Source organism: Aythya fuligula, chromosome 13 (assembly GCF_009819795.1).
Source record: "Aythya fuligula isolate bAytFul2 chromosome 13, bAytFul2.pri, whole genome shotgun sequence".
Lineage (NCBI taxonomy): Eukaryota > Metazoa > Chordata > Aves > Anseriformes > Anatidae > Aythya > Aythya fuligula.
The window spans coordinates 5742667-5768953 of record NC_045571.1 but is presented as its reverse complement, the minus strand read 5'-3'; the positions used below and the strand labels follow the sequence as shown (position 1 = coordinate 5768953).

The 26287-nt window shown below is 47.3% G+C and overlaps 1 protein-coding gene across 1 annotated transcript in view; it reads right to left on the bottom strand.

Moving 5' to 3' along the window:
• Positions 1–20984, bottom strand: part of ZNF185 (zinc finger protein 185 with LIM domain) — a 28452-nt gene extending 7468 nt beyond the window's left edge. The window contains exons 1-23 of the mRNA XM_032196335.1: positions 20960–20984; positions 19274–19412; positions 18631–18690; positions 17064–17102; positions 16370–16444; positions 15869–15943; positions 15153–15233; positions 14072–14155; positions 12860–12898; positions 12163–12246; positions 10522–10596; positions 9809–9889; positions 9310–9378; positions 7625–7702; positions 6286–6330; positions 5757–5906; positions 4808–4891; positions 4261–4359; positions 3486–3584; positions 2883–2990; positions 2117–2221; positions 769–843; positions 438–539 (exon numbers count right to left, since the gene is read on the bottom strand). Coding sequence (XP_032052226.1) covers positions 438–539; positions 769–843; positions 2117–2221; positions 2883–2990; positions 3486–3584; positions 4261–4359; positions 4808–4891; positions 5757–5906; positions 6286–6330; positions 7625–7702; positions 9310–9378; positions 9809–9889; positions 10522–10596; positions 12163–12246; positions 12860–12898; positions 14072–14155; positions 15153–15233; positions 15869–15943; positions 16370–16444; positions 17064–17102; positions 18631–18690; positions 19274–19412; positions 20960–20984 — 1871 coding nt within the window. The remainder of the gene's footprint in view (positions 1–437; positions 540–768; positions 844–2116; positions 2222–2882; positions 2991–3485; positions 3585–4260; positions 4360–4807; positions 4892–5756; positions 5907–6285; positions 6331–7624; positions 7703–9309; positions 9379–9808; positions 9890–10521; positions 10597–12162; positions 12247–12859; positions 12899–14071; positions 14156–15152; positions 15234–15868; positions 15944–16369; positions 16445–17063; positions 17103–18630; positions 18691–19273; positions 19413–20959) is intronic.
• Positions 20985–26287: the final 5303 nt, after the last annotated feature.

Sequence of the window (26287 nt, the reverse complement as noted above, 5' to 3'; positions counted from 1 at the left end):
AATGCCTATTTGCTACAACCAGCTCACACGTGCGGTCAGTTTGCAGAGGTTGTATCACACCCCTCTCTGCTGGCAGTAAGGAAAACCTGGGACACCGTGCTGTTAATAGGTTCTTAAATTTAGGGAAAATGGCAGAGGGCTGCATATTCCCTCTGTGCATGAGCTGAATTCCCAGCATAATGGATGGCTGTGAGATTCAGCAGTGTTCTAAACTAATTTGATAACTGAAATTAAATCTGAACAAGCATATTTAGGTGCAACCCTAGACCTAATATTCCCTTTATCATTCTCCTTGTCACTTCCATTTAATTAGCGTACCCAGGAGACATTTACATAGGTCCAGGATTTCAGCCAGGGCTATATCAAGAAGCAGAAATGGCAAAGGATGAGGATTCGAAAGCTGCTGATGAGCTCTCGAGGGGAAAGTCCCGCTGTACCTGGCCGCCATCGGGTTAAAGTCATTGTGTCTCCAGGCCCCAGGGCTCTCATGGCGACTATCCGTGGTGAGAGGGGGTTGCTCCTCATACCCTGGCGTGGTCCTGGTCAGGGAGGAAAAAGCCTGTTAGCAGCTTGAGTGCTTTTGTCAGTGCCTACCCACCGTGGAGAGTAAAAGCAACAGTAGCATGATTATGTTGGTTTCAGAACTCAGCTTGCTCTGTTTTCACTAGCCAAGAAGCAAGCATTTGTAACGCCTTTGAGCGGGGAGCTAGGAGAACACAAGATGTGCAAGGCAGCAGTGAAGACAGGCCTGGTTCCCTGGCTGTGTACCTTTCCCAGCATGGGTCAGATTCATTTGCACATGGCATCTCTGGAGCAGTGAGGCTGCTTTCTCTCGGTAGGGAGCTGGGCCTGCCAAGACAGAAGGCTCTTACACTCTGCAGAAGTACCACCGAGCACAGAATTGTTGTAGGATGTAGAAGCAACCTCTAGAGAATCTCCTGCCTCCAGAAAAGTACAGTATTCCTCTACTTTTTTATGGAAAGACGCCAGATAATTCACAACCATATGGGGGGAGGGGAGAGGGGAAGGAAGAGAGAAAATACAGATCACTTCAAAAATAAGGCTGAAAGAAAAATGTGGCTCCTGATGTTCATCAGTTCTCTCCTTCTCTTCCCAAACATGGCAGTTAATTCACCTAACAGCGCTAAACCATGATGATTTACCCAGTACCTCTCTGCAAGATTTCAGACTGCTAAGCTGGCCTCATGGGGGTACCATCTCGGAAGCACACCCAACATATTTCTTCAACCATTGCACAGCAACCCTGGATTTGCACTTGTCTACATTAGTCTAGGGAGAAGTTCTTTCACATTTTCTGTTTTTGCATGTTTGTGCTTATTAACCTCTCTGCAAATACTGATACACTGCAAAAAAAAAAAAAATCTCAAAACTAGCACGGATTCCTGCAGCAAAACTGCATTTAATTAGACTCTAAGAGACTATTACTCAACATGCTTTCAAAGATCCAACCCTAAAATGTTACATCTGATTAAAGAGGAGGCAGCCCTTATCCCGTGCTTGCTATTATTTGAGGGTTTCCCTTCACCAGCGTTACTTTGATCCCTGCAATTTCACCGAGTGGATAAGCCAAAAAACAAATGGTACAGTCATCCAAATGAAAGCAAGATCAAATTAATTTGATTCTTTTATAACAATGGTAGGCATCTTAAATCCTTACTTCTAGCAAAATACTAGCGATCACTAACTACAGAATCCCATTCAGGTTGGGATGTTCTGAGAAAATGCCTAAAGATGACACATCTGTCCAAAAGCTCAGACTAAAGATCAATTTACTGAGCCACAGACGTTGTTTGTATGTATGGTCCCAGCTTGTGGCAAAGGCAAAGCAGTTTGCTTTCGCTTAGCCCACAGTGAGAGGGTTGAGAGGAATCACCTAGGTCACACCACTTGCTTCTGACTCAGGTTAAGGACACGCAGAGGGACAGGTACAGTATTTCAGGTGGATGTGCAGAGATACGGACGTCCCCTTGATAAAATGTCCCACACATGCTAGAACCTAAATGTGTCTCAGTCCCTACTCCAGAACCACCTGTAGTAAATTAACTTCCCACGTTCTCTCGTGTTCATTCTCTTATAGAATAAGCAATTCTATCACTTCTCTTGCCTTCTTGAAGCAACTTCTTCACTCTGCACATAGGGCGATACTCCCTCGTTATTGTCTGTGCTCCTGCTGGTGCAGTCCTGGGAGTATGGCACGCACCTGGGGGAGCAGAACAGTCTGGTTTACAAGTTGATTCAGAGACAGGTTACTCACTAAAACACATACACGAGGAAGCACAGTTCAGCCAAGATCCTCAACCCTTTGTCTTTAGGGGCAAAACACAGACAAAAGCAAAGAAATCATACAAAATCCACCAAGCCCTTCCATTTGGCCATTTATCCACGCCCTGTTTTGCACGAGGCAAGCTGAAGGCACTGAGGCAGCCCCCACAAACCCAGCAGAGGCACAGGTCAGTGCGAAGGACAGTGGTGCTGTGCCAGGGCAACCAGAGCGCAGCCTGAGACCTGACACTGCCTGTGTGAGTCTGGAAACGAGCCCCAGCATTACCCCAGGGGCAGGCAGCTTATTGGCACATGTCTCTAGAGGCAGTCTGCTTCCAAATTTAAGGTCTAGGCAGCAGCTCCTGGTAATCCAGCTGGACGTTGTTTGATGCCTCCAGCTAATTAGCAGGTTTTCTCCCAGGCTTTGATACAAAACCACAGTAAGAAGGTCAACAATTAGGAGCAATGCTAGCATCAGGCACACAAGGGGAGCCTGGAAGATGACTTTTATCAAAAAGCGTATGCGGGGGAAGACACAAAAGGAATTAACTCTCGTCCAAAAGGAAAAGGTGAGGGGGTGGGGAGGGGTAATTCCTTACACTGCTATACTCAGGTCATGGTCAGCATGTTCATTTGACTTGGGAGGCTCTGGGTGGACATCAGGAGGTTCTTGTCCCTTCTCAGCATGGTGGTTTGAGTCAGAAAACCTAAAAGAAAAATCTGTGCTTAAGACAGTAAAGAAAAAATAGGCTGGGGTGGGTAGACATCTATTCCCTAGACAGGAACCCATAAGGCATGGAGCAGGACACACCATTTCCTTGGCCAGAGCCATTCCAAACTGCCCTGGGACCAAAACTGATGGGAATTATGTACAAAAAAAAAAAAAACACAACATAACTTTCAGGAGCACAGCTAGAGGCCTTTCAGATGAGATTGTCACAGAAGAAAAACATCGGTCATGGGAGAAGGCACTCATGCCAAAGCTCCTCAGCCTGAGAGATGCATCTAACACCTGGACACCCTCATGCATGATTTTGCAGCGTTCATAAATGTTTGGATAGTGCTTCCTGTTCGGAAGTCCTCACTCATGGGTGCAAGGCAGAGGAGCAGCTCTGTGCTCTCAGTTACGTTGAGAACACAATAAGACTCACAAGAAGTACAAAGCAAAGAGATACTTTGGGCTAGTTCTAACAGGTATTTACCGTTCTTGGAGCAACTCTGGTTTATGATCATCCGAGGTCCGTGTGCTCTCGTGCTCCCTGTCTCTAGGGACATTCCCCTCTTTGAAATCTTGGGAGGACCTGGAAAAGGAAGAGAAGGCCCACTCGTGGATATCAGACATAAAAACCTGCTCATTTCAATGCACATTGACAAGTGAAAAAGTCACAAGGCTTTGGTGGAAGCAGCTAAGCTGTAACCAGCACAAGAAGCGCTGACTACTGAAGCTTATCTGCTTGGAATTCAACAGGTTGGCCAAGCAGCAACATCTCCATTGGCTGAAATTAGCTCCTCAAAATACCACTCCAAATCGCATTTTCTCTAGACAAGAATATTGCTTTCTAGCATGGAAGTAGACCACCAGGTTACCAGATTATGTTACTCCCAGGAGTGTGTTGTGTCCCTGCTCTAAGCACCTCGCCCCAGCTGTCAAACCACCTCAGCTCACGTCTGGCTATGTCCTAGGCTTCTCCTTGCAGAAGACAAAGGAGAAGAGGATGATGCACACTCACATCCTACTGGGAAGAACCTGGGAGAAGTTAAATGCATTTGCTGCAGGGTTTGAGCCTCGAGGGAACACCATAAGACATTTGATATTTCAGTGGATAGCAGACAGAAGTGGTTTATTGCTGCTTGGACAAACAGCCCTTATGCTGTTGTTCTTGGGCTTGATATTTCCTGTGGAATCAGGACCTCTGAGTTTTCAACAAAGAGAAGGAACACATTAACAAACATGAGGTTAGCACCCCAGATCCTTACGTCACTTCATTCCAGTCAGGCTTGCTGTACGCTGGGACCGTGGGACTCGTGTATTTGCCCTCTTGTGTGCTGCTTCCCTCCTCGTAGCTCAGGACAGATCTGGTAAGCAAAGAAAGATCTGGTAAGCTCCTGCCAAGCTGTACTATTCAGTGCCCTGCACCAGGGTCTCTCCCCAGGGACCACATTTAGGCTACAGCTGCATTTTAACGTGCTCCCCCTTCAGCTGACCTTTCAGCTCCCTTGCTGCCACTTCAGCACCACTTTGTGTTTCTCCATCCTCAGCAAATGAGAAGGTAGTGACTGAACCCCACCGAGTGCACGTGCACCAAAAGCAGGAAAAAGCTGCAGTGTTTGGTTCATACCAAAGACGATGGGGGAAGGATACAACCCAAATCTCTTGTTTTATGTTGCATGCTACACTATAAACCTCAGCACAGTCTGCTTTACTCTTGGGACAGCAGCTGTAAAAAGAAGCTTCTTTCTATGCTTTTCCTCTCTTAATCCTCAGTATTACTCATATGCCCGCGAATATTTATTCCACTCTAACCTTTTAAATGAATATTCGGTGTCCTCGAGGTGTGCAGGGGCTCTCTCAGTGGGAGGAGAGGGGACATTAGACTGCAAGCTAGACCTGTCAAAAGAAAAATATAAAAGAAAAAGAAAGAAAAAATCAACAGCCTGATGGCTTGTGAAAGGCTGTTAAAGTGCTTCAGGGGGGATTCACTGCATGAAACAACACTGCACTCCATATCAGACCAGAAAATAGAAAGTAATTTTCACAGAGAACTGCTTTTCCTTCAGAAAAAAAAAACACTTTCATTATCTCTAATAAAGAAGAATAGAGGCTGTTAGTGGAACTAATGCAGTTACTTGGCCTCAATTCACACACACCCTAGCTGGATGCATCACTTTCCTGGCTTGTCACAGGACCAAAAGCACAATACCTGGGACAAAGCACAATACTAAGGGCTTTGGGGCAGATCATAGAATCATTGAGGTTGGAAAAGACCTTCAAGGTCATGTTCCTACACCATCCTACTAGGAGCTTTGTGAACCTCCTCACCTCAGCTGGGAGGTTGGAAGACATCATTTGCTCACCTCACGTTCTTTGGTAAGCCAGTGCATGGGGCCAAGTCCAAAATAACTGACTAAAATAAGAGAGGAAAGAAGCTTCAGGGAGATCAGCATGTTTAGTGTCAACAGCAGCAATTCTGTGCTGACTCTGTGCCTCAGACACTGTCAGGGCAGCAAACATGCTCTAAAAACATGTGGAATGGAGGTATATTCAGTGCTAAAAGCTGTGGTTAAAGCTGCTGTACCTACTCCCAGGCTGCTTCAGTGAAAATAAAAAGCTGGTGTGTAACAGTGAACGAGTGATGCAGCTCCCAGAGTTTATCCACCTATGATTTTCTGGCTCCTGTTGCTTTGTTGCACAATCTGGATTCTGCTTCCAACTCTACTCCGGATGAATTACTTACTGGCCCCCCAGTATTTACCCTCTGCTACCAGCAGCACCGTGAGCACCAGCTCCAGGCCCTGACCCTGCAGGTTCAGGCTTCGCATCATCCAGGCAGGGAGAGGTCTCGTAATGATGCTGCAGGCTGTCTGTAGCAGCCATGGGTCTGTCTCTGCAACCAGGGTCAGACCTGTAAGAGAGGGAGATTCACAGGTCACAAAGGGAAGCTTGGCAAGTTGGAGAATGGAGCAAGAAGTGGAAACATCAAACATGAGATTTGCTTGTCTCAAACAATGCCTCTTCCTGCTTAGTTCCATAACTTTCTTGCAGCAGACCTGAAGGGCAGAGACAAATCCAACCGAGCCATGCTAGCACAAGGAAAGAAGCTGAGAGATCTCAGCCCATTTTGAGCTGGTGGATCAGGGACACTCCCCTTTGTAAATGCATACAAGTGCTGCTCCCAGAACACATTTGTTAGGGCAGTACCAGGTCAGGAGAAGACGCCTCTCACTTTAAAATCGAGAAGAAAAAAATGTGAATTTTATACTGCTAACAGACTTTAAACTTACTTTGGTGGGTAGAATCCATTGTTTGCTTCTGTGTGCTCAGAGTAACTGGAAAGGAAAAAAAACAACTTTAGAAAGCATCCTTGTTTTGATTTAGGGAATGTTCTGCAATTATTTTCTCATGCATTTAATAAACAGAAGAAGGAAAAGATCCCCAAGACTTCCCAGTGATATTCCTCAGCGTATTTCTGCAGGTAAAATGACAAGAACATTTGGGGAAATTCATTGTGTATCAAATGCAAAGGAGCAGTTAGTAACCCTGAATCCTGTCACCACATGACAGATGCCAGTGATGATGGAGTCACCTGGAAATCCAAGCCAGGACTCTTCCAGAACCAGTGGGATCATCCTACAGCCCAGAGCTGCAACACAGGCACCTCTAGCTTCACCCACAGAAGGGGAGGAACAGCCCTTATCTCCTCTGACGTGCCTCAGGGGAGCTGACAAAATCGGGAACTTCAGGTCTCATCCAAAATTGTGTGTTTCTGTTTTCTTGTCTCCTGGCTGCGGGCAGCGATAAAGCAGACCACTGCCACAGTGGTGGCGAGCAGCACAGCGCAGAGCCCAGGCTAAGGAGCTCCATTGGGTGTCAGTTTGGTTGGATGCAGAAACACTGGTGCTCACAAGAGAGGGGCAGGATCCTGTCCAGGATAAATCCTGGAGGGCTGGGGACAGAAGATTCCCATACACACAAGCGGCAATCAGAGAGCAGTGAGGGTGGACTTCATTTGGGCATTTAGAGACAACAAATAGCTCAGCCATGCCTGTGGTTAGGGGATTTTTAACTACTTTCCAAGATACCTTGGAGTCAGGACACAACTTTTCCTAAGTCACTGAACTTTTTGGTTTGCCAGACACTTTAAAGGAAGTGGAATTTCTTCCTGTGTTCCACCTCCTCCTCCCTTTTTCTTTTTTAAGGGATCTCTTGTTGCAAAAGTAGATAGGTGAAGGCTAAAGACCTAGAGATGTATTGAGCATGAAGCTCTCTATACTGTTAAAAAAAATTAAAATAAAATAAAAATCTGGAATTGGTTTACGTTTTGGAATATATCTAGAAAATGCAGAAGTGACCCGCAAAAGTGGTATTTTCCTTGTCCTATAGAAAGCAAAGAAAAAAACCTGGAACAATATCATACCACCTCATGTAAAAGAGAGCAAGGTTGTTGTTTTTTTTCCTTCCCTTCTTAAATTAAATTTTAGATAAAGTGCTGCAGTTCCGCAAAGCACAGACTGAACTGTGCTTCTCCATCAGTAAATATTCAGAGTTTCCAGATAGCTCAAGAGGAGCAGTTGTTATTTGCATGATGCTCAAGTCAGCAAAGGAATTTCACAGTAACCTTACCTTCCATTTGTGGAAACCACGGTTGCTCTGGGCTCATCCCATGACGAGGGTTCAGACTTTTCCTCAAGAGTCTTGTCACTAGACAAAGAAAAATGCCAGTAAGATAAGACCGGGATCACCACAGAACAAATCTACTAACATTTAGTTAGGATGAGCCCAAAATGGGGTTAGCTCAGTGTAGCCGTATAGGAAGCAACCTTTTAGGTTTGGGGTACTCAGAGAGATGTGCTGCTCTGTGCAGTGAGGAACTGATAACCATTTTGCTCAGGAAAGCTTAAGAGCCCTCTAACAGTTGCTCTGTCTGCTCCTAAGCAGGAGAGGCCTTCCTGCTGGCCCACCAGCTGGACCTCTCCGTGCCCAGCTACACCCACCACTTGCTCCCCTGACCCATCAGGCCACGCATCCGTCTCCTTCCCTGCCAATTATTTCCTCTCCAGTTTAGATGGCTTAATTAGAGGCATCCTCTAATTTCTCTGGGAGACTGGCTCACAATTAGGAGCAGCTGTGTGACGCAAACAACCCTAAGCACAAAGAGCGCGTTGTACTCAGGCTGTCCCCGCAGTGGCACACAAGGACACATTTATGGGCCTCAGCTGAACGACCACGGCAGTAGCCCAGCCTCTACCTTTTCTCAAGCACTCTAGACTTTGCTTCAGCCTGAGATATTAATTTGGGAGCATTTCTAGCTTTGTCTTTGCTGATAGAGGTGGGAAGGGAGATGCAATTAGCTGTGTATCCTGCAAAAACTCATTTGGTAAGCCCGAGTTCTCTACAGCTGCTTAAGCACAACGGTGAAAGGTGAGCCCAGAGGGACAAGTCCCTTTGCTTCAGTCTCAGCACTGCCAAAAATTCAGCGTGGCAACACCGGGAACAAAACCAGCCCTGCTAATAGAGGATATATTTCGGAAACCTCTCTCACTCTTCCCCATTTTCAAAGGAAACGGGGCACGCAAATGACACGCAGAGGACGCTGTCTTCAGCCCAAAGGACACCTGACTGCAGACCAGCCAGCAGCAGCCAGCGTGTGGCACGCCTGCTGTGTGTGACACTTTCTGCCTACAGCGAGGCTGGGTTCATCTGTCACTGCTTCCCCCTCAGAAGTCCCCTCCTCAGCCACCTTGCCACTGAGGATAATCAGATAAACGCCCTGCTGTGTGGATCTATGTGCAGCCACAGTGCCAGAGCTCTGCTCCGTGATGTGTCAGCCATCTGTACCTGTTCCTTCTTAGTTTTTCATCATTATAACAGAGCTTTTCAAGCTTCCCCATTGCTCATTGTTTCCCACTTTCTGCAAGGGGCAGAGGACCAGAACCAGCGTTAGAAGCCACCACCAGCGACTCCTGTTTGACACATCCCTTGCAGGTGGAAGAAACTCCCGAGGGGACAGCAGTGGGAGGACAACCAGAGTGGTGACAAACACGTGAGGTAGATTCTTTAGGGACTGAGCCAGAGAGGAGAATCCTTTCCTCTCTGGGAGAAGCGGAGGAGGAACAGGAAAAAACGGATGAGTTGCAGCCTAGCCAGCAGATGATGCTCTTGGAGAGCAGCCCAGGACCGTGACTGTAGAGATCCCATCTGTTTGGGATCACTAGCAGGTATATACCATCTCTGAGTGAAAAGCAGAAGGCAGGCTGATCTGTGTTGCTGAACATTAGGCTGATCTGTGCCTTTTCTCAAATTCTTACCCGTCCCCACGCTGTGGCACAGTTTCCAATGAGGGTTTCCCATTAGGAGACTGTCTGCTTTCACCATTTCTGCAAGCAAAACAGCAAGGACAATTAGGTCGGGAGATGTCGGGACACAACGTGAGGCACAGGAACTCCATGACAAGGAGCTTGTTCCAAGTGTGATAAGGATGGCGCAAGGACTGGATTAAAATGAAAGCCTGTTCAGGAGATAGAAAGGTCTGCAAATTTTAGACTCATTCTCATCAGAAAGAACTGGGTGATGTTTGAGCTGTGGGAGGCTCCTAAGCTTTCATCTAGGTTTATTTCCTCCTAGATTGTTAATACTTTTGGGAGGTGCTGCTTTCTTAGAGTCCCCATGCTACCATACTTATTGTTCCATGACTGCACTGCACCCAGATTATGCGTGTCTGGGAAAATACTACCAAGCAGAGCCAAACTCTCCAGTGCAGCAACTCCCCACCTGTCATTTGAGAAGATGCAGAGCCAGCAGACCTACCTGGTTTCAGTATAGGTGGACAATTTCTCTGAAGTTTCACTCAAGGATGTGATTGTTTGGCTCTTGCTGCCTGTTTCAGTGCTGCAAGAAATGTTAAAGAAAAAGCTGTCATTCTTGAGCAAACCAGCTCCCTGTTGCAGCTTGCCAAAATGTTCCTGCACTGAAACGTTCTTTCTGAAAGTAAATAACATTGAAAGCAAACATCACTGCTTTCAGTATGTTCACTTAGAAGTAGTCTTATCAGAAACAACTCTGAAATTAAAAACACTGTCTGTTGCCATGAATATCTACAGTCTGCCAACGATAATCAGGGAAGAAAAATAAAATAACAAGGTCAGCGACCAAAGCAATTTGCAATGCTGTGGAAAAACATCTCAGCATTTTTTATACTGTAGTCATGAATTCAAACAGACAGAGTGGAAAGCAACTGAAAACGATTCCACCGCAGATTTAGCAAGAGTTCAGCAGGTCTCCTCCTCTTGGGTTTCGAGCTCTTTTATCAATATGCTGTCAGATCCTTTCAAGACGCAACATGGATTTCAGACAGAAAATCTTCTTCTTAAATGCAGACAGCTGTTTTAAAAGTCTTCTGTGTACACGGCTGGCAAATTTGATTCACTTCACCTCCCAGAGGGCTGCTGACAGAAGTCTCTGTCGTGCTGACACAGCAGCAGCAGATGTCCAAGGCACACGGGCCGTGCTCTAACACTCACCTGGTGGGAGACGCTGCTGTTGTCTTTGGCTCGTTCCAGGAAGACCCAGCTGTGGTTTTCCTTAGCCCATTGGTACTAATAAAACAACAACAAAACCAAAGTAACAAAGCATTAAAGACAGAAGACCTTTTGGGTGTCATCCTGCTCACTGTCCCTCAGCTCTCATGTCTGCTTTCTGGGCAGTGAGAGGCCAAACCCTGCTGCATAAGGACTCAGCTGGCCCTAAGCACTGTGGCAACTAATATCTGCCTTTTTGCTAAAATGCTCTGTCTTTAGGATTTTTTTTCCCCCAATTTAACACAGCTGGGGCTATTTCCATCCCCAACATTTAAGTTTGTGCTAAAAAAACAACCTGCCCAAATGTACAGATTAAGGCTCAGCGTGTTTATAAAATTGCTCTCACTCTCTGTATGTGTACAACACGTGAGGGAGTGAAAGGGCATCCCACCCCTGCTTCAAACCTGTTCCACAGTGGCACAAAATTGCACCAAAATCCATGAGGCAGCTCCTTCGTTCTGAAAACAAAGCATTTCAAGATGAAAGGCTTCATCTATTGGTGCCCCTGCTGGGTCCACAAAGGACCAGAGTGGCAGAGAAGCGAATATTGCTGCCGCCTGGCTTCAAGCCACAACTCACAGTGGGAAGAGAGAGCTGAATCCCAAATTAAATGAATCTGCTTGAAAACAGGAAGATTTTTCCTTCCCAGTACTAACACTGCTATCTCTGTTTTGGTGTCAGTCCCACACCACACATCAGCAGCTCCTGAGCAGCGTGGACTGGGAGAGGATGTCACCTCTGCTCTGTCACACCAGGGACAGCGTGTCCCCAGGTCCCTCACACCACAGCAGGGGCTCTCTAGCCGTGTCTCCGTGGTCTGCCATGGTTCCACGTGAGCTTGGGGAAGGGGCCGTGGGCTCAGAACGAGCCTAACATTTACCGTCAAAGCAAAGATCAATTTAAAGATAATGAACCTCTCAAACCTCCCAGGTCACACCTATCTGTTGCTATCAAGGTAGAATAATTAAATCTAAAGTCTAACAAAAGCAGAGAGCTGGCTCAGGGGACTGGAAATAATGAGATATTGAGTACTTCATGTCTAGGTGATGGGGTCAGTTCATGCAGCCAAGTCTGCTAGTATAAGAAAATCATTACTATCTGATGGCTGCTTGATGGGTAGGGTGAGCTCATCTAAACCTGCTCTGACTCTTCCTGTGTGTTGTCTCTACAGAACCACTGCCAGGCTCATTTCTGCAGCATACAAGCACCTCGTGAAGACAGAACTGATGGGGCTGTGGAGCATGATCAGGAGAGGGGCTTAGAGGCAAGTTTACATCAGGTAACTCACACTATAGCTGACCTGTGGTTAAATGCAGTCTGCCACTCTCCAGGGCTGTCAGCTGGATACCTTATACTACTCTGTATATATCCCTGTGTCTGCCCGTTTGCTTCAGAGAATTAATTGGTTTATTTTCTTTTTTTTTTTTTTTTTAAATGCAAGACAGAGGCAATCAGGGTTGCATGAAAAGTCCACTGAAAAACCTCCATCCCTAGCTGTGTTCAGCCTGCTACTTTCCAGCTAAAAGAAAAGTCAGAGTGCCTTAAAATCAGACAGTCAACACTACTCCAGAATGAGATCAATACCTGTTGTCATCTGGTGTAAACTTGCATGAACCAGACACAGCTGAACTCCTCCTCTGCTGTCCTTCTTCTTCTTCTATTTCAATTCTTTCAGGCCAAGGGAGGAAAAAAATAAATATCACATCATTTCCCATTTCTCACTGCTAGCTAATCTAGGCAGTTTGCTTTGCTTTCCCTTAAGCTATGTTTTCCCTCTGTTTCCCTTGGAGGCACATTTTTCCTGTTCTTTGTGCTCCATGTGCCGTTACTGGTGAGTATCTCAACTGGCTCAATGAAGTAAGAACTTCAGCCAAAATCAGTGGCAATTTTCTGTCGCAGTTCCTTTACAAATAGCATCAGCTGATGCTTCAAGTTCCAGTAAATGACCTAGACATCATTTCCCTGTGGTACCAAGTGCTTTAGAAGTTAAACGCCTGAAGAGTGTTGGCACTGCTGCTTGGAACCAGCCTTTCTGGAAGAAGGAAGGCAGTGAATGAATCCATACAATCCCTCCTCACTTCAGGTTGCCCATATCCCAAAGCATCATCATGCATTCCTAGAGTTCATGACAGTGTGAGCCCTCAAAAGCCAGCATTTTTTTAACCCCTTCCATGGGAACTGTCCCTCCTCTGCTTTGAAACACCTGGGAATCTCCTGATCCAGGCACAGAACACAGCCGTGCAGCCCCAGCAGCGTTTTCAGAGCAAGGTCAGTGACCTACCTCTTGGCAAACAGGGGTGGGAATTCTTGTGTTGGGCTGCTGTAAGGGAAGCACAAAGGCAACAGTTACAAGTTTGGAGTTACAGACAGGCTTTGGGCAGAAGCAGCTTGGCCCATGTGGTGCAAAGCATCAAGGGGTCCTATTGCACCACTTGGGCAGAGCTGACTGTGAGGGAGCGTGCTGAACGTGTGCAAATTGCAGAGCAGAAAGTTATAAAACATGAAGTAGAAGCTCCCCCAAAGGGCCTCTTTCATTTTACACCTTCCCGCTTTCTTTTCTTCTTGCATGCAAGCCTGCCTCCCACTGCACAATATTGGTGCACCAGAGGAATTGGCAGCCAGTGAAAATTCCTTTAATGCCCTTACAAATCCTACCCAAGCACGCCTCTTGCTCTGGGCACAGCCAAATACTGCTGGCACATCCCCTCCCTGCTCCCTCCCCCACCACCAACCTCTCGGTACCTCATTGTGTCACCCTGAGTTAGTCAGAAGGAAAAGGATTTACAGTGAAAGCAAGCTGCAAAAAAGTCACTACCACAATTCTTGAAAGACCTGAGACCTTCTTAATCTGTTTTTATTTTCCTCCCAGGAAGGAGATGGACAACAGAGCCTTGAACACCAGCAGCTCCCACATGTCCTTCATGTTGTTGTTGCACACCCTCATGTTAGTTAGGTTTTTCACTTTGGTTTTGTTTTCTTCCCCTACAGAATTATTTTGAAGCTGAAACTAATATCAGGATCTTGTAAATCTAACTATTATTCAAACACCACATAAAGGCAAAATCTGTCCCGAAAAGCTGATCCAAATTGGATGCAATTTCTAAGAACGGTTTATTTTTGTTCTGATTTTCCCCTACCTTCCAAGTAGTTCCTGCAGTGAAACTAGAGAGGCCAACATTGAAAACTGACTCTGAAAAACTGGGTCTTAATTTTGGGTCCCAGGGAATTAGGGACTATCAGTTTTTCTCCAGCTGAAATTTCATCCCTCTGAATAGAGGAGACATCTCCAGATTCCTAGAGGACTTCCCCAATTCTGCAGTAACCAGCAGATATCCTTGACACTTGGAGAGAGAGACTGGCTAAATTTTCTTCGTTTACTGGAGAGGTACACATCTTCTCTGGTGAGTCTTTGGATCAGGCCACCGCCCAAGTCAGACATCACCAGTAGCCTCTTCGCTGCCTCCTGCCCCATCCTCACATGGGGAAAACTCACCCGTTGCTTTTCTTGGCTGCTGAGAGCACGTAAGCACGTTCCCTGCTGGCAGTGCGTCTCAGGACACTGTTGGCTGCCTCTGTCCTGAAACGGAAGAGAAGGAAGGGGTCACATTCTGCCCGTGCTCTTAATAGCTGCTGGGTGTAGCCTTGAAGAAACAATCGGTGAACAAAGCAGTGGAGACTTGTGCTAAACCTGACAGAGCTCCCATGGCTCCAGGAAGCTTCTGAAATCTAGCTAGGGGCAAGACAAGTGACAATGCCAGATCTTTTTCCACTAATATCATTTTTTCCCTTCATACTGAGCCACAGCACTTCCTCAGGGATATAAAGCATCAGGCAATAAAAATCCTTCTCTCCCAGGAGGGCAGAGGGCACTCCCCATCTCAAGACCTGAACTGTTTCAACATTGCATATTCTGGGGCAAAAAAAAAAAAAAAAAAAAAAAAAAGGAATACAGGCTTTGTAGCTAATATGCTCCACAGACAGCACACGTCTTTGCAAACATCAGTAGCACCAAACATACCACAGGGAAAGTTCAAAATGAAAGGACTGTCACTGGTTTATCTCCGCTGGTCAGATTACCAGGTTTCATTCGTGAAACACTTGTATCTGAGAAAAATCATCTTTAGAAACAAGACCATCTAAACCTGAAGACCCAGAGCCCTAGATCTGGACTTAGATGCAAGTCCTCAGGTGGTCCAGTCTCAAAGACACAAGTGTAGGCTGTGGAAGGAGGACTCCTTCCTTTACTGCCAGGCTATTTGTACGTCTCTATCTCTTCACATAGACACTATGCAGCTGATAGATTCCACAACCCATTTCCAGCTGCCAAATTAATTGGGGTAAGCTGTCAGGTTGAATCATGTCAGGCTTTTAATTATATTTTGTTGGGAGAGCAGTCGCCTGTGGGCACTGATGCGCTCCGTGTAGAAATATCTGCTTATTATTATTTCATTGCAATCAGCCCTAATGGCTCAGCTATAATCATCATCAAACTGACCCTGCCAGTAAAGAACAGCTAAGTCAGTCCACTTGTCACTGCCCCTTGCAAGAGAAAGGTGGTTACCTGGAAGGCATACCTCTTTTTATGTTCATCTGGACTAAAAGGCACATCCTCCTCATCCAAGTCCACTGATTTTTGTTTGACATTATACGGAGCTCTGAAAAAGGAAGAGAAGGGGAGAAAGAGTAAGGGAACTGCCTCTGTATATTGTTGCAGAGGCAGCACAGACAAAACCCAAGGTAAATCTTAGGGCTGGGTATGGGGAAAAGGGTTCTGACCCTGGATGTGTTGCATAGGAGTGGGAAGACACCTGTACTTTCCATGTGCATTGGGGTGCATGTCTTCATCGGATTTTGTTTTATTAGTGTAGGGGTTTTAAGCCTAGAAGCAGGCTGATGATAAATGCTCAGCTGCATTTCAGACAGAGTCTCTGCCATGAAAAGCTGTGTAGGAAATGTCAGGAGGGCTGTTCTACGATGGTTTCATAAAGGCCTGCAATGCTGTGAACCAAGTCCCCAGGCTACATCCTCCAGTTTTCTGCCTTAATTACTGTGAAGTGGTAAAATTCGCTCCTTCCAAAGGCCGTTACCAGGTCAAGGAACACCTCACAGCCCACACAGGCCTGAAGGTTGCACTGAGGAAGGCTTCAGTTTCTAGAGACAGCTCTGCAGCGCTCAGCTGATGAAGCCATGCCTGGCTGGGCACCCACATGCAGGTGGCTTCATCACTGAAGCTCAGGTGCTCTTGAGCCCACACACGGGCAGAAAGCAGAGCTCTCTTTTGCACACTCACAGCTTCTTGTAATCCTCAGTCGTCATCCTGTAGCCAGAAGAAGAACGGCACGAGCTGGGTCCCTTCACGGCAGTGCTGCAGATGGCACAAATCACATCTGTTAACATGAGCCTCCTGAGCACTCATCCTCTGCCACCCTGTCCCCAGGTGAGCTCCACACAACAGAATACAAGTGTTACAGAGCTGCAAGGATTCCTTGCAATTTATCCCCAATCAAACCTCTTTGCCAAATTAACCCCAAATCCATGAGTAGTTTCACGGTCAACTGCCACCCCATGTTTTGGTGGGGGAAATACAGAGTTTGATGTCTCGTCTTTTCTCCATGCCTGCTGAATAGAGCTGTTAAGTAAAAGGCCCTGTCTTCGAACTTAATCACTACTCATTTAATTAGCAAAGGAGCTCAGTGGAAGCCCACAAGCACTGCCCAAAGTAAAAGGGTCACTAAAAACAGAAACAATATTTAAAAGCTCATTTTCATGAAGAACTGGAAGACCTACGTACCTTTTCTGGGCTTCCTTGGAGGATGAAGAATTAGGCACAGAAGGAGTCTTATCGATGGTTCTTGTGAACACTCCCCTGGGGAGAAAAGAGACATGCTAAATTGGTTTTGCAGGGCAGAGTTTGGAGCTCAGATGAGGGGGCATGCAGCCACTCTTCAGCCTAATAGCACCTGCATGTCCCCTCAGGAGCAACGTGCTGGCTCAGGACAGTCAAAATTAGAAGGTGCTTCCTTGGGAGAGTCCCTTCTGCCTGCTCCCTGGCTTTACAGTGAAATCAGTTTTCACTTGAGAACAGCCTGGGAATGCCACCACAGGGCTTGCTGACCTATTTAGGGTAAGGGCGAAATTAGGGTCCCCTCACACAATAAACCACGTGGCAGAGGAAGCTGAAGTGCATCAGCCCCATCGACAGTGCTGTCCTGAAAACGAGGGTGGTGGAACATTTTTGCAGCATGATCATCTTCCCATGCGTGATCGCTGCATGGTACAAAGAGCAGATTTTCTGTTAACATCACCAAACCACCTGTGAACAAAACACCAGGGACTATCTCTTCATCAAGGAACTCCCTGAGCATTACAGCGTTCCTAACTGGCAGAATAAACCAAGAGAACACAATATTTTTCATGTTTACTGCTCCTGATCGAGCTCTCCTTCCCCTCCAGCCTACGTGCTTCTTGCCACCCTGTATACCAACCTGATGAGGTAACCGGATTGAGGCTTGGAGACAGGAGGCCTGTGCAAAGAACAGACAGCAGTGAATGAAGAGACATGTGGAAAAGCAACAGCAGCAGCACCAGTATTAAAGAGAAATGTCCACGTGGCTGTCAAGCCAAAAATCCAGCCAGATGGGCTTTGAGTGCACCAATGTGGCCATGGGAGGATTCTTTAAAAACGAATTACCTTCAGAACAAGCTCTGTGAAAGAGTGTCGTAAGAAAAATGAGTTTTAGAATTCGCCCATTAAAATTAGCCATGCTGACAGTTTTCTGGCTCAAAATGAAGTCCTGAGATTGATGTGGTAAGAGAGGGGAAATTAGGCATAGTACAGATTCTGGCAGTTTTGCCACAGGAAAACTTCAGCCTCACACTAACTTCCCTGAGTGTCTGTCCTCAGAAGGGGAGTGCAGCAGAGCTCCCCTGGAGGTAAAGGCAAGGGATACCAGCAGGTGGGGACCTGGCCCCTTGTGGCAGGGCAGGAGGAAACATCCCTGGAACTTGCTTCAAGCTGGCTTGAAGAAGTCTTCTTGAGGCCAAAGTGGGGACCAGGATGAGCCTCAAGGTCTGAACATGGCACAGACAGGCTCACTCCATCCCTACCCAGATGCCAACCCCTCTTTTCTTGCCTGTCCAGGCGCCCTTAGGATCCCAGGATAACACAGTGGCAAGGAAGCTCAGCAGGTCTCTGGTGTAACCCTCCTGCTCCAAGCAGGGTCAGGTTTACACTGCCCAACACCACATGCCCAAGGTGGCTGCCAGGCTCAAATTTATCCTGTTGCCTTCAGACACAAAAATGCAAACCCACTGCAGGCTTAGTTTAGCTTTGGAGCTCTCTGGATGGAGAAGCTGGAGGCTGATGAGTGCTGAGCACAGTACCAAGCTCTTGGTTCTGCAGTGTCCTCAGAGCAGGCACCATCTCAGCCTCACTGCCTAGCACTGACCTTTGATTGCCACCTGCAGGCACAGCAAAAAGGAGAGGAAGCAGGAATCTGCTCATGGGAGAGGGCAACACTCTCCCAGCAATGGCACTGCAGTTGGCAAAGAGCTCTTATATATGAATAAGCCCCTTTCAACAGTTTTGCACTGTAGGATGGAGATCCTACCAGCTGCTAAGTTCCTGAAAAGCCCTCATGGTCTGTGCCTGAAGCAAAACCGACTCCAGTACAGAATGGCTTCTAGTCTGAGGAGCCTCTGGGCTTAGAGCATGCAGGTGTTGCACCAGTACAGGAGCTGATGTGCACCAGTAATCCTTGGGATCGTGTCCTCGAAAGCACCCATTCCTCTGCACTAAAGACCCAGATCCATCTGGTCACACATCTCTCCATCATCCATCTGGACTTTGCAGAAGCTGAGCCATGCTCTGTATGAGGTGACAGTTCATAAGACACTGCACTGAACAGGCTCTAGATTTTTCCACAGGACCTATATTTTTCAACAGTTATGGGAGTGAGTGGATAGGATTAGGAAGGACCAGTGAAAGCATGCACTGACTCCATGGGATAACACAGAAAGAAAGCAAACAACAGGACGGGTCCCCCAGCTTACCTGTCACTCTGGCGAGCAGTAGGTGCTGAAGCTGGGGATCCCCCACCAGCCCGTGCAGACCTGAGTAAAGAGGAAACAGTCACGTAATTAACTCCTGCAGTTGCTGATCTTCCTTATTGAACATGGCAGTGATGTTTTACAAGATGGCTGCTAAGAGAAAACTAGTTTGGGCTTGATTTTGTTTCTGACTATGACTAAAGAGACCCTGGTGCAGACCGTGGGCGTTCCTGGTGCAGGGGTGGCTCCATCCCACAGCCTGTGAGCCGCAGGGGCAGATGCAGACCTGGCTGTTTTACACCACTCACAAACTCCCTCCCATCAAGGTCTGCTTCTTTCTTTGTCACTCTGGAGATGGTGAAACACAGCCTGGCTTCAAGAAGACTTTGGAGGTCTCCTGAGACTTCAAATCTGTCTGTGCTGCTGGATTCACAGCTCCCACACCAAAGGCCATTTCATTTCTCAGTGTTTCTCCCCAGTCTGCATTTATCAAAATGAAACAGGAGGACTGCTTCCTTGGCATCACGGGAACCCTGCAACAAGCTAGCATAATGTGTGCTTTTCCTATAGGCTGGAAAACAGAGTTCTCGAGGGAGGCTGATGAGGGAAAGGAAGAAGAGAAGCATTCCTCAGTGGCCACACTTACAGCGGGCTGCTCTTCTTTTCATCCTCAGAGTCCGAGTTCTGGTGGTGGATCCAGCTCTTGTCTCCCTTCAGGGTGGTGCGAACCTTCATCTGCTTAATGATCCTTCTACGGTCTTCATCCGTAGGTGTAATCACGCGTCCTAGGGGAGGCAGAGGGAAAGGAAGGAGAGAGAAGGGTTGTCGAGAAGATTTCAGTGTCAGCAGGTGAACAACTGGTAAATCTCTGACAGCAGGGAGCACAGGTTCCCCATCGGCCAGAGATGCAAACACTGAAGGAGTCTTTTGCTGCTTCTGATGAAAGATGGAAACGAGCTATCATCCTGACTTCAGGATCAATTTCCTCCAGCTCCCCTGATGTATCACCTCCTCTGCAGAGATCCATAGTTCTTTCACTCCTTTCTGGGGACTGTTTAACATTAATGAGTCATTTTCTTTCATGAAGACCAAAGACATTCAGTGGGTGGTCTAATCACATATTTACAAAGCAGTGCATTTCCTCTGGCATTTCCCATCAGATCAGCTCTAGCACAAGGCTTTTTTGGTTTGTGGGAGAGGATGATATGTCTGGAGCATGATGCTGAGCCAAGGGCTGGGGGATAAGCCATAAAATGCAAACACCCAGCTTTCTCTGGTGTCCTGTCAGAGCTGGGGGAGACACATCCTTTGAATATTTAAAAAAAAAAAATAGGAAAAAAACAATAACAAAGATATTTTAACTGGGAAATTCCCCATTTAGTGTTTTCTTCTGAAGAAAATAGCTGTTTTTAAGATGAAGGCCAGATAAGGAAATCTCCTTTTCTGTGTATTTATGTTTATCTTCCATCTTCTGCTATTTTGGAAATGGCTGCTAAGAGATGAAAACCTCAGGCCTGACCTCCTCATAGGACATGGACCAACACAGCTCAGGGGTTTAGAGATACCAGGAAGTTATTGCAGCTTTACAGCTAACTTCTTACCAGCCAAGCCAAGGAAATCGCCTGTCTGCACCCTCTTAGCTGGTGGCAAACGTGAAATAATCCAATTTAGCTACCAGGAAAGGAGGGTCACTAAGCCTCAGTATCTTGTGCTCAAGGTGGGTTGAAAGGCCGCCCAGAAATAGTTATCACTGAGCAGTCGACGGGCAGTAAATTGTTTAATCTTGACACAAGATGATGTGCTTCAAGACTAGGTTATGTAGCAGAGGTATGGTGGGGGATTTTTTTGGACAAACACATGCATCAGATTGCTGTTGAGGAAAACAGCCACACCGATGGAAAGAATGTCCTTTCTCAGGTGGAATTAGCAGCAGCAAAGACACTGATATACAGGGCTATATTTACATTGGGGTGCAGGCTGGGGGACCAGCAGTAACACTCTGCAAGAAGCAGAGCACCTGGAAAAGGAAGGGCTGCTTTTCTTGGCACTGGAACTTCACATAAAGCCTACCGCTTTCTGGAAATGAACAAGGCACTTCCACTCTTCTCCAGGTTATCTGTGGATTTGGAAGCATCATCCCACCTATTCACATCTAAAGGTCCTATGAGCACCTGTCCTATGAGTCCTATGGGCATGTTTCTGGGTCAAAACACAGCAACTGGTAGCCTTTGTGAGAGTTTTCAACACTTCTTTGATAGGATGACATTAGGAGTGTGTTATTGATACAGCAGAGGACAGATCCCCACCAGCCTGAGATGGGGAAAGGAATTACCTTTGTTGACACCCAAGGACATCATGGTTCTCACAAGTGCCTTCCCCCGTCAGTTACTGTTTGAAGACAACAGGTCCCTGGAATAAATGAAAAGGAGAACAGATTAGTAGTTCTGTCAAAAACCAGCTTTTAAGCCATGCAGAAGAGGAAGTATCACAGCAACGCCACAGCCACAGAGCCCGAAGGGTGGGGAGATCATGGCACATATACCAGAGAGCTGCAATTTCTTCCCATGCCATGCACCTTCAGCATAAAGGATGGAAAAAATCCAGTGGGTGCATTCTCCATACTGGTAAATCTAGAGATGGGCTGTGACAGATGCATCCTTCCAAGTCTGGAAGGAAAGCAGTGGGGGAGACCTCACCAAAGGTGCCCAAATCCGCCCAGGTGGGACAGATCTTCTGGAGTCTCTATAATTCAGAGAAGCTGAGGCTGCGTGGGCGAGCCTTGGTATTTTCATCAAACAGGAGTAGAATATAAGGACACTTGACAAATTTCAGTTGACAGAGATGATCTGTGTTTCCCCAGGAAACAGAGCAGAGGGAATGCCTTGCTGTCTGCCTCTGAAGCGAGAGTTAGCTCTTCCTTCTGATGGCCACTGAGTCCCTCCTGGAGGTGACCACTGTAAAGCAGCGAGGAGAAACTGCTTGGAGATGCTCTGAAATAGCAACCTGGCAGAGCACTTGTTGCTCAGTACTGCAGTTGAATAAAAACTACCACAAAATAAAAATCAGGAAATATATTGGTTGTTTCAGATACTGCCAAACCAGTATATATATATATATTTTTTTTTTAACTGGGAAAAAAAAAAAAAAAAACAAAAACAAAAAACACACAAGGGAACAAAGGAAAACATAAATGTTTCTTTTTTCTTTTTTTTTTTTTTCCCCACCCATCAAAGTTTTTGAGTTAAGCTGCATAAGCCCTTGTTTCAAAGACGAAAGTCAAGGGCAACTTCCAACCTTCACACCCCTTTCCTCCGTTCTTTCCCTGCCAAAACTATCTGCTGAACCCGGATTCTTAAGCGACGATACCAACCATTAAGAGAAATGCCCAACCCTATTCAGGAGCCTGCAAATCTAAAATTAGGTTGTTATGATCTGCCGGTGGGCTTGTCTCTGCAACGCTGCTGCAAAGCCCCACGCCCATGCGGAATGCCGAGCGCTGATCTCACAGCATTGCTTCTTGGCAAAGGCTCCTCCGCTGCCTTGTCTCAGCCAAGGATCTACCTCAGCTCCCTGCGCATCCACTCCTCAGCCGGTTTGCGCTCGGATCGGGAACAAGCCCTCTGCAATTACCCCTAGGCTCCCTCTCCCTTTCGCAAACACTCCCAAACATTAATTCAGCTTCCACCGTGAGCTGACAGCCCACCTCTTCTCTTATCCTGCCCAGATCCCCCTTCCCACGCAAATTTAGTTGTCCCTGCTATTTAAAGAGAAATGAAAACTGGAGTGCTGCCTTAGCTACCCACAAAGAGCCTCTCAATACTTGGGTATCTTTCCACTGAAGGTGGGAGGCACGGCTGTAGTCCATAGGAGCACAGCTGAAGGACCTGTAATCTGGCAAGTCTGGATTAAAAAGAAGTCAGTATCTTGGACCTGCACGTAGAGAAGCCACGTGGAAAGTGGCTTCATTACCTACTGTAATGAACATGTGTCCGAGTGAGGTCCGGAGCACAGCCACCCTGCTGACCACAGGTCTAGAGGTGTTCCTACATCCCTGGTGCCCTCTTCCAGGTATTAAGTTTCTTCCTATTCCAGGACAAGATAAAGGCTGAAGGAGGTGGAGGATGAGAAGCAGTGGAAAAGAGCTATCCCAGGAGCTTGATGTGGCTCCAATCCCTGATCTAGGCTACGTGTTGTGAAATAATGGAGGTATTTGGAAGCTGGAAAGCCAGTTCCTGTCTAGCAGCACAGCTGAGAGGTGATCAGCCCCCCAGCACAGGCCCACTAAACGAACAAGCAGAGGTTTAGGAGCAGGTAGGAAAGACTCTCGGGAGATGCAGAGTGAGGGCTGAAGCTCACGGAGGCGCAGCACTGAACTCTCCTCCCTGTCGTGCAACACCGCTCCGCTTGGGACCGGCCCTGCGAGGGGCATGGTCTCCGGTTGTTGCTTAAACAGAAGCTTTGCTTCTTACTCACGCAGCTCCCCTAACTTCACAAATACACCCAGAAAGGAAGGGAAGCCACGAAGGGTGGCACTCAGTGTGTGTGTAAATATATGTGCCAAGCCTTTTCCTCTGGTGCTGCGTTCCCTCTTCCCGGCTCACATCATCCTGGGAGGGACCGCAGCCAACGCCGCTGCACTCCACTGATATTTCTGGCTTGACAAACAGGCGTCGGAACATGTCGGTGGTGATCGCCCGGCTTAGCTTTGGGGGACTGGCAACTTTTTCTGCCAGCCTGCTTTTTCCACCGATGATTCACACAATGGCAGCAGCAGCCCAGCTGTCCCAGCAGCTGGGACCAACCGGGAGCTCTGTACGGACTGAGGGACAAACTCGAGGATTTTAGAGCCTGGCTATGTCCCTGTCCCACACCAAGGATTCTGCCCTCATCACAAACACCATAACGAAGCTGTCCAGAGTGATGCTTTCAGCAAGAGGAGTGCAAAGATCCTTCTGCGAGAGCCGGAGTCGGTCCCCTGCTTCCTTTAATGCGCTTTTCTTTGGTTCGTGAAGGCTGCTAGGTGGATATTTTTCCCTGTCACCTGAGGATCAAGGCAACGCAGACTGAACAAGATCACCACAAGCTGAGAGGATGCAGAAAGAGAAGAGCAACTCGAGTACCCTATTTCTTGCCCATGTTTTTGAATCGCCTGCTGTAGGCACCTGCTGGAGTTGGGACAGGGAGCTTCGTAAACCTTTGTGCTGATGCAATGCAGACCTCACATGTCTGCTCAGTGCCTGCTCAGTAACAAGAGCATTAGAAGATAAATTACTGCGGGTTATGCCATGGATCCTGCAGTTAGAATAACTCAACATTCCCTACATGAGAAAGAAAAAGCTCATTTTCTTCTTTTAATGCTTGCTGGCACCCAGCAAATGAACCGATGCCTACAGATGCTGAGATAGTAGCTGTGCTGAAGGAACAGGAAAAAGAGAGAGATGTGGCCTGCTAACCCAAACCAAAAGAGACAGATCAGCAAACCAGTACCAGGAAAAGCATTTCTCAAAAGCGAGCTCATATCATTTCTCCTTGCTTTGATATTCCAGTGGCTGGTGGTTAGGACACGAAACGGGAGGCGCAGCTTCCCCAGCCGCACGAGGCGGCAGCGGGACCGCGTCCCAGCATCTGCTCCAGCCACAGGGCTCTGCAGAAAGGAGCATGGGATTTTTGGGGCCAGAGAAGATTAGCCAAGGGGTGTTGGTCTCCAGGGGGCTGACACAACACTCCTGGGAAAAAGCAGTTCTCACTGCTCCAAGAACTGCTTAGAAATGACACAGCTTCCCCTCGCAGGCAAAGTTCGAGTTTAGGCTTCAACCCATGCACTGCAGGACCTCGACATGCTTCAAAGCATTTTTGCCCTTTATATTCGAATTTGTAAGTCTCAAAGACATCAGATCTGGATTTGGAGGGGTGTCTTCAACTATTCCCAGTCACCCACCTTTATTCCCTTGAAAGGCAGTGACAAGCCAACGCAGAGCACTCCAGAAACCTCCCTTATCACCATGTCACCAAGGGACGTGGTTTTTCACAAATGTGCTTTTCTCTGCTATTGGAACCTCCGCCACAGACAGTGGCTAAGTTACAAGGGTAAAAAAACTATTTTTGTTGGCACAGCTTATTTGGGAATCGATTACAGCTTCAGCCCTGGGCTACAACAATTTCCTCTATTGCTATGGAAACAAATCTACTTGCCTGCTTCTGGCACAGATTGCAGCTGATCCCAACAGCTCCGCTTCCCACCTGGAGCACAGGACTAGGACCTGCCACTCGACTGAAGCTTCAAGATCTGAGCTCAGCGGGTGCTTAGGATCCAAAAGCACCGCTCCACCTTGTGAGAGTCACCCAGAAGCTGGGTGCATGGCCTGTAAGTTTGGAAGGAAACAACAGAGATCGTCTTCTGGCAGCCCCGAGGGATACCTGCGGATCTCTGGAGCTGGCTGAGTCTAATTTACAGCTGTAGGCCACTGCAGATGTCTTTTCAGGACAGCTTCTCCAAAATGCCTCAGAGGAAATCCCTTCCTCTGGGGCACGCTGTCTCCTGCCCCCATTTTACCAACACACCTTGAACACTAGCCCAGCACCTGGCCCTGGTGGCAAAACGGGAGATAAAAGGGGAGAAGGCACTTCAGACTAGCTATGACCCCAAAAAGGATGTTAGAAATCACAGCAATACCATCCCTCGGTATTTTGGGCACCCCGTGTCTGTAGCACCCCATTGCTAAAAGCACTCTGCATGCACAGGAGCTTCCAGACCCGTGGCCCCACAGAGAAGCACAACAAGAACAGCTCGTGGCCTCTTTTCCTGACACACAAAGGTGACATTCCCCTGAAACCCTCCGCTGGCCAACAAGCAGGGCTCAGATTTTGGGGTGCTGGATGAAGGACACACAGGTACAGCTGGAGTTTGTCACCTTCCTCGCAGCCACCAGCCCTGTTTTAGCCACCAGAGCAGCTCAGGAATAGATTCTTCCTCTTAGACATTCACTACAAACATGAAACGTGAGACAAAGACATCATTGCAATAAAAAATCCACATCCCTTTCATGATTTGTAGATGGGAGGTTTTCTTGCAGAAGTCCAGCGGGAGCCCTTCAGAGCCTCCCCTTTAGTGCCTGCACACCATCAGTGCAACAGGCCCGTGATCCTAATTGGCACCCTTGGGTGCCATCGCTATGCAGATGAGCAGTAATCGCTCTTCATTTCCCAATCCAAACAGTTACCGCGGGCTCCGTTAAGCGTTGCCTGGTTTGCTGCGAGGTGGCTGCACTTGGAGGGATGGATCCCTTAACGTGCATCCCCCGAACAACCTCGCAGAGCTGCCTGAGGCTTAATGTTTGCAAAACACCCTGGGATCCTCGAAATAAATATCCGAGTGGCTCGCAAAATGCCAGCTCTGAGAGGTGTTTCTCCTCCAAAAACAGCTGCAGAAGAGTAGATGTTTTTGGAGAAAAAAAAATAAATAGATTGGTAAATATGTGCCAATCTCACCAGGCTTTTTACCTTAAAACAAAACAAGGATGTAAGTGCTTCTGCTTGCAGAAGCGTAAGACTCTGTGGCAGCGTCCCTGGTTTCACACAGCGGGTTCTCGGACCGACTACCCTTTGGCCTGTGATCTGAGAAAAACACCGTGAGCTGCTGAGCACCAGCTACTAGAGAGAC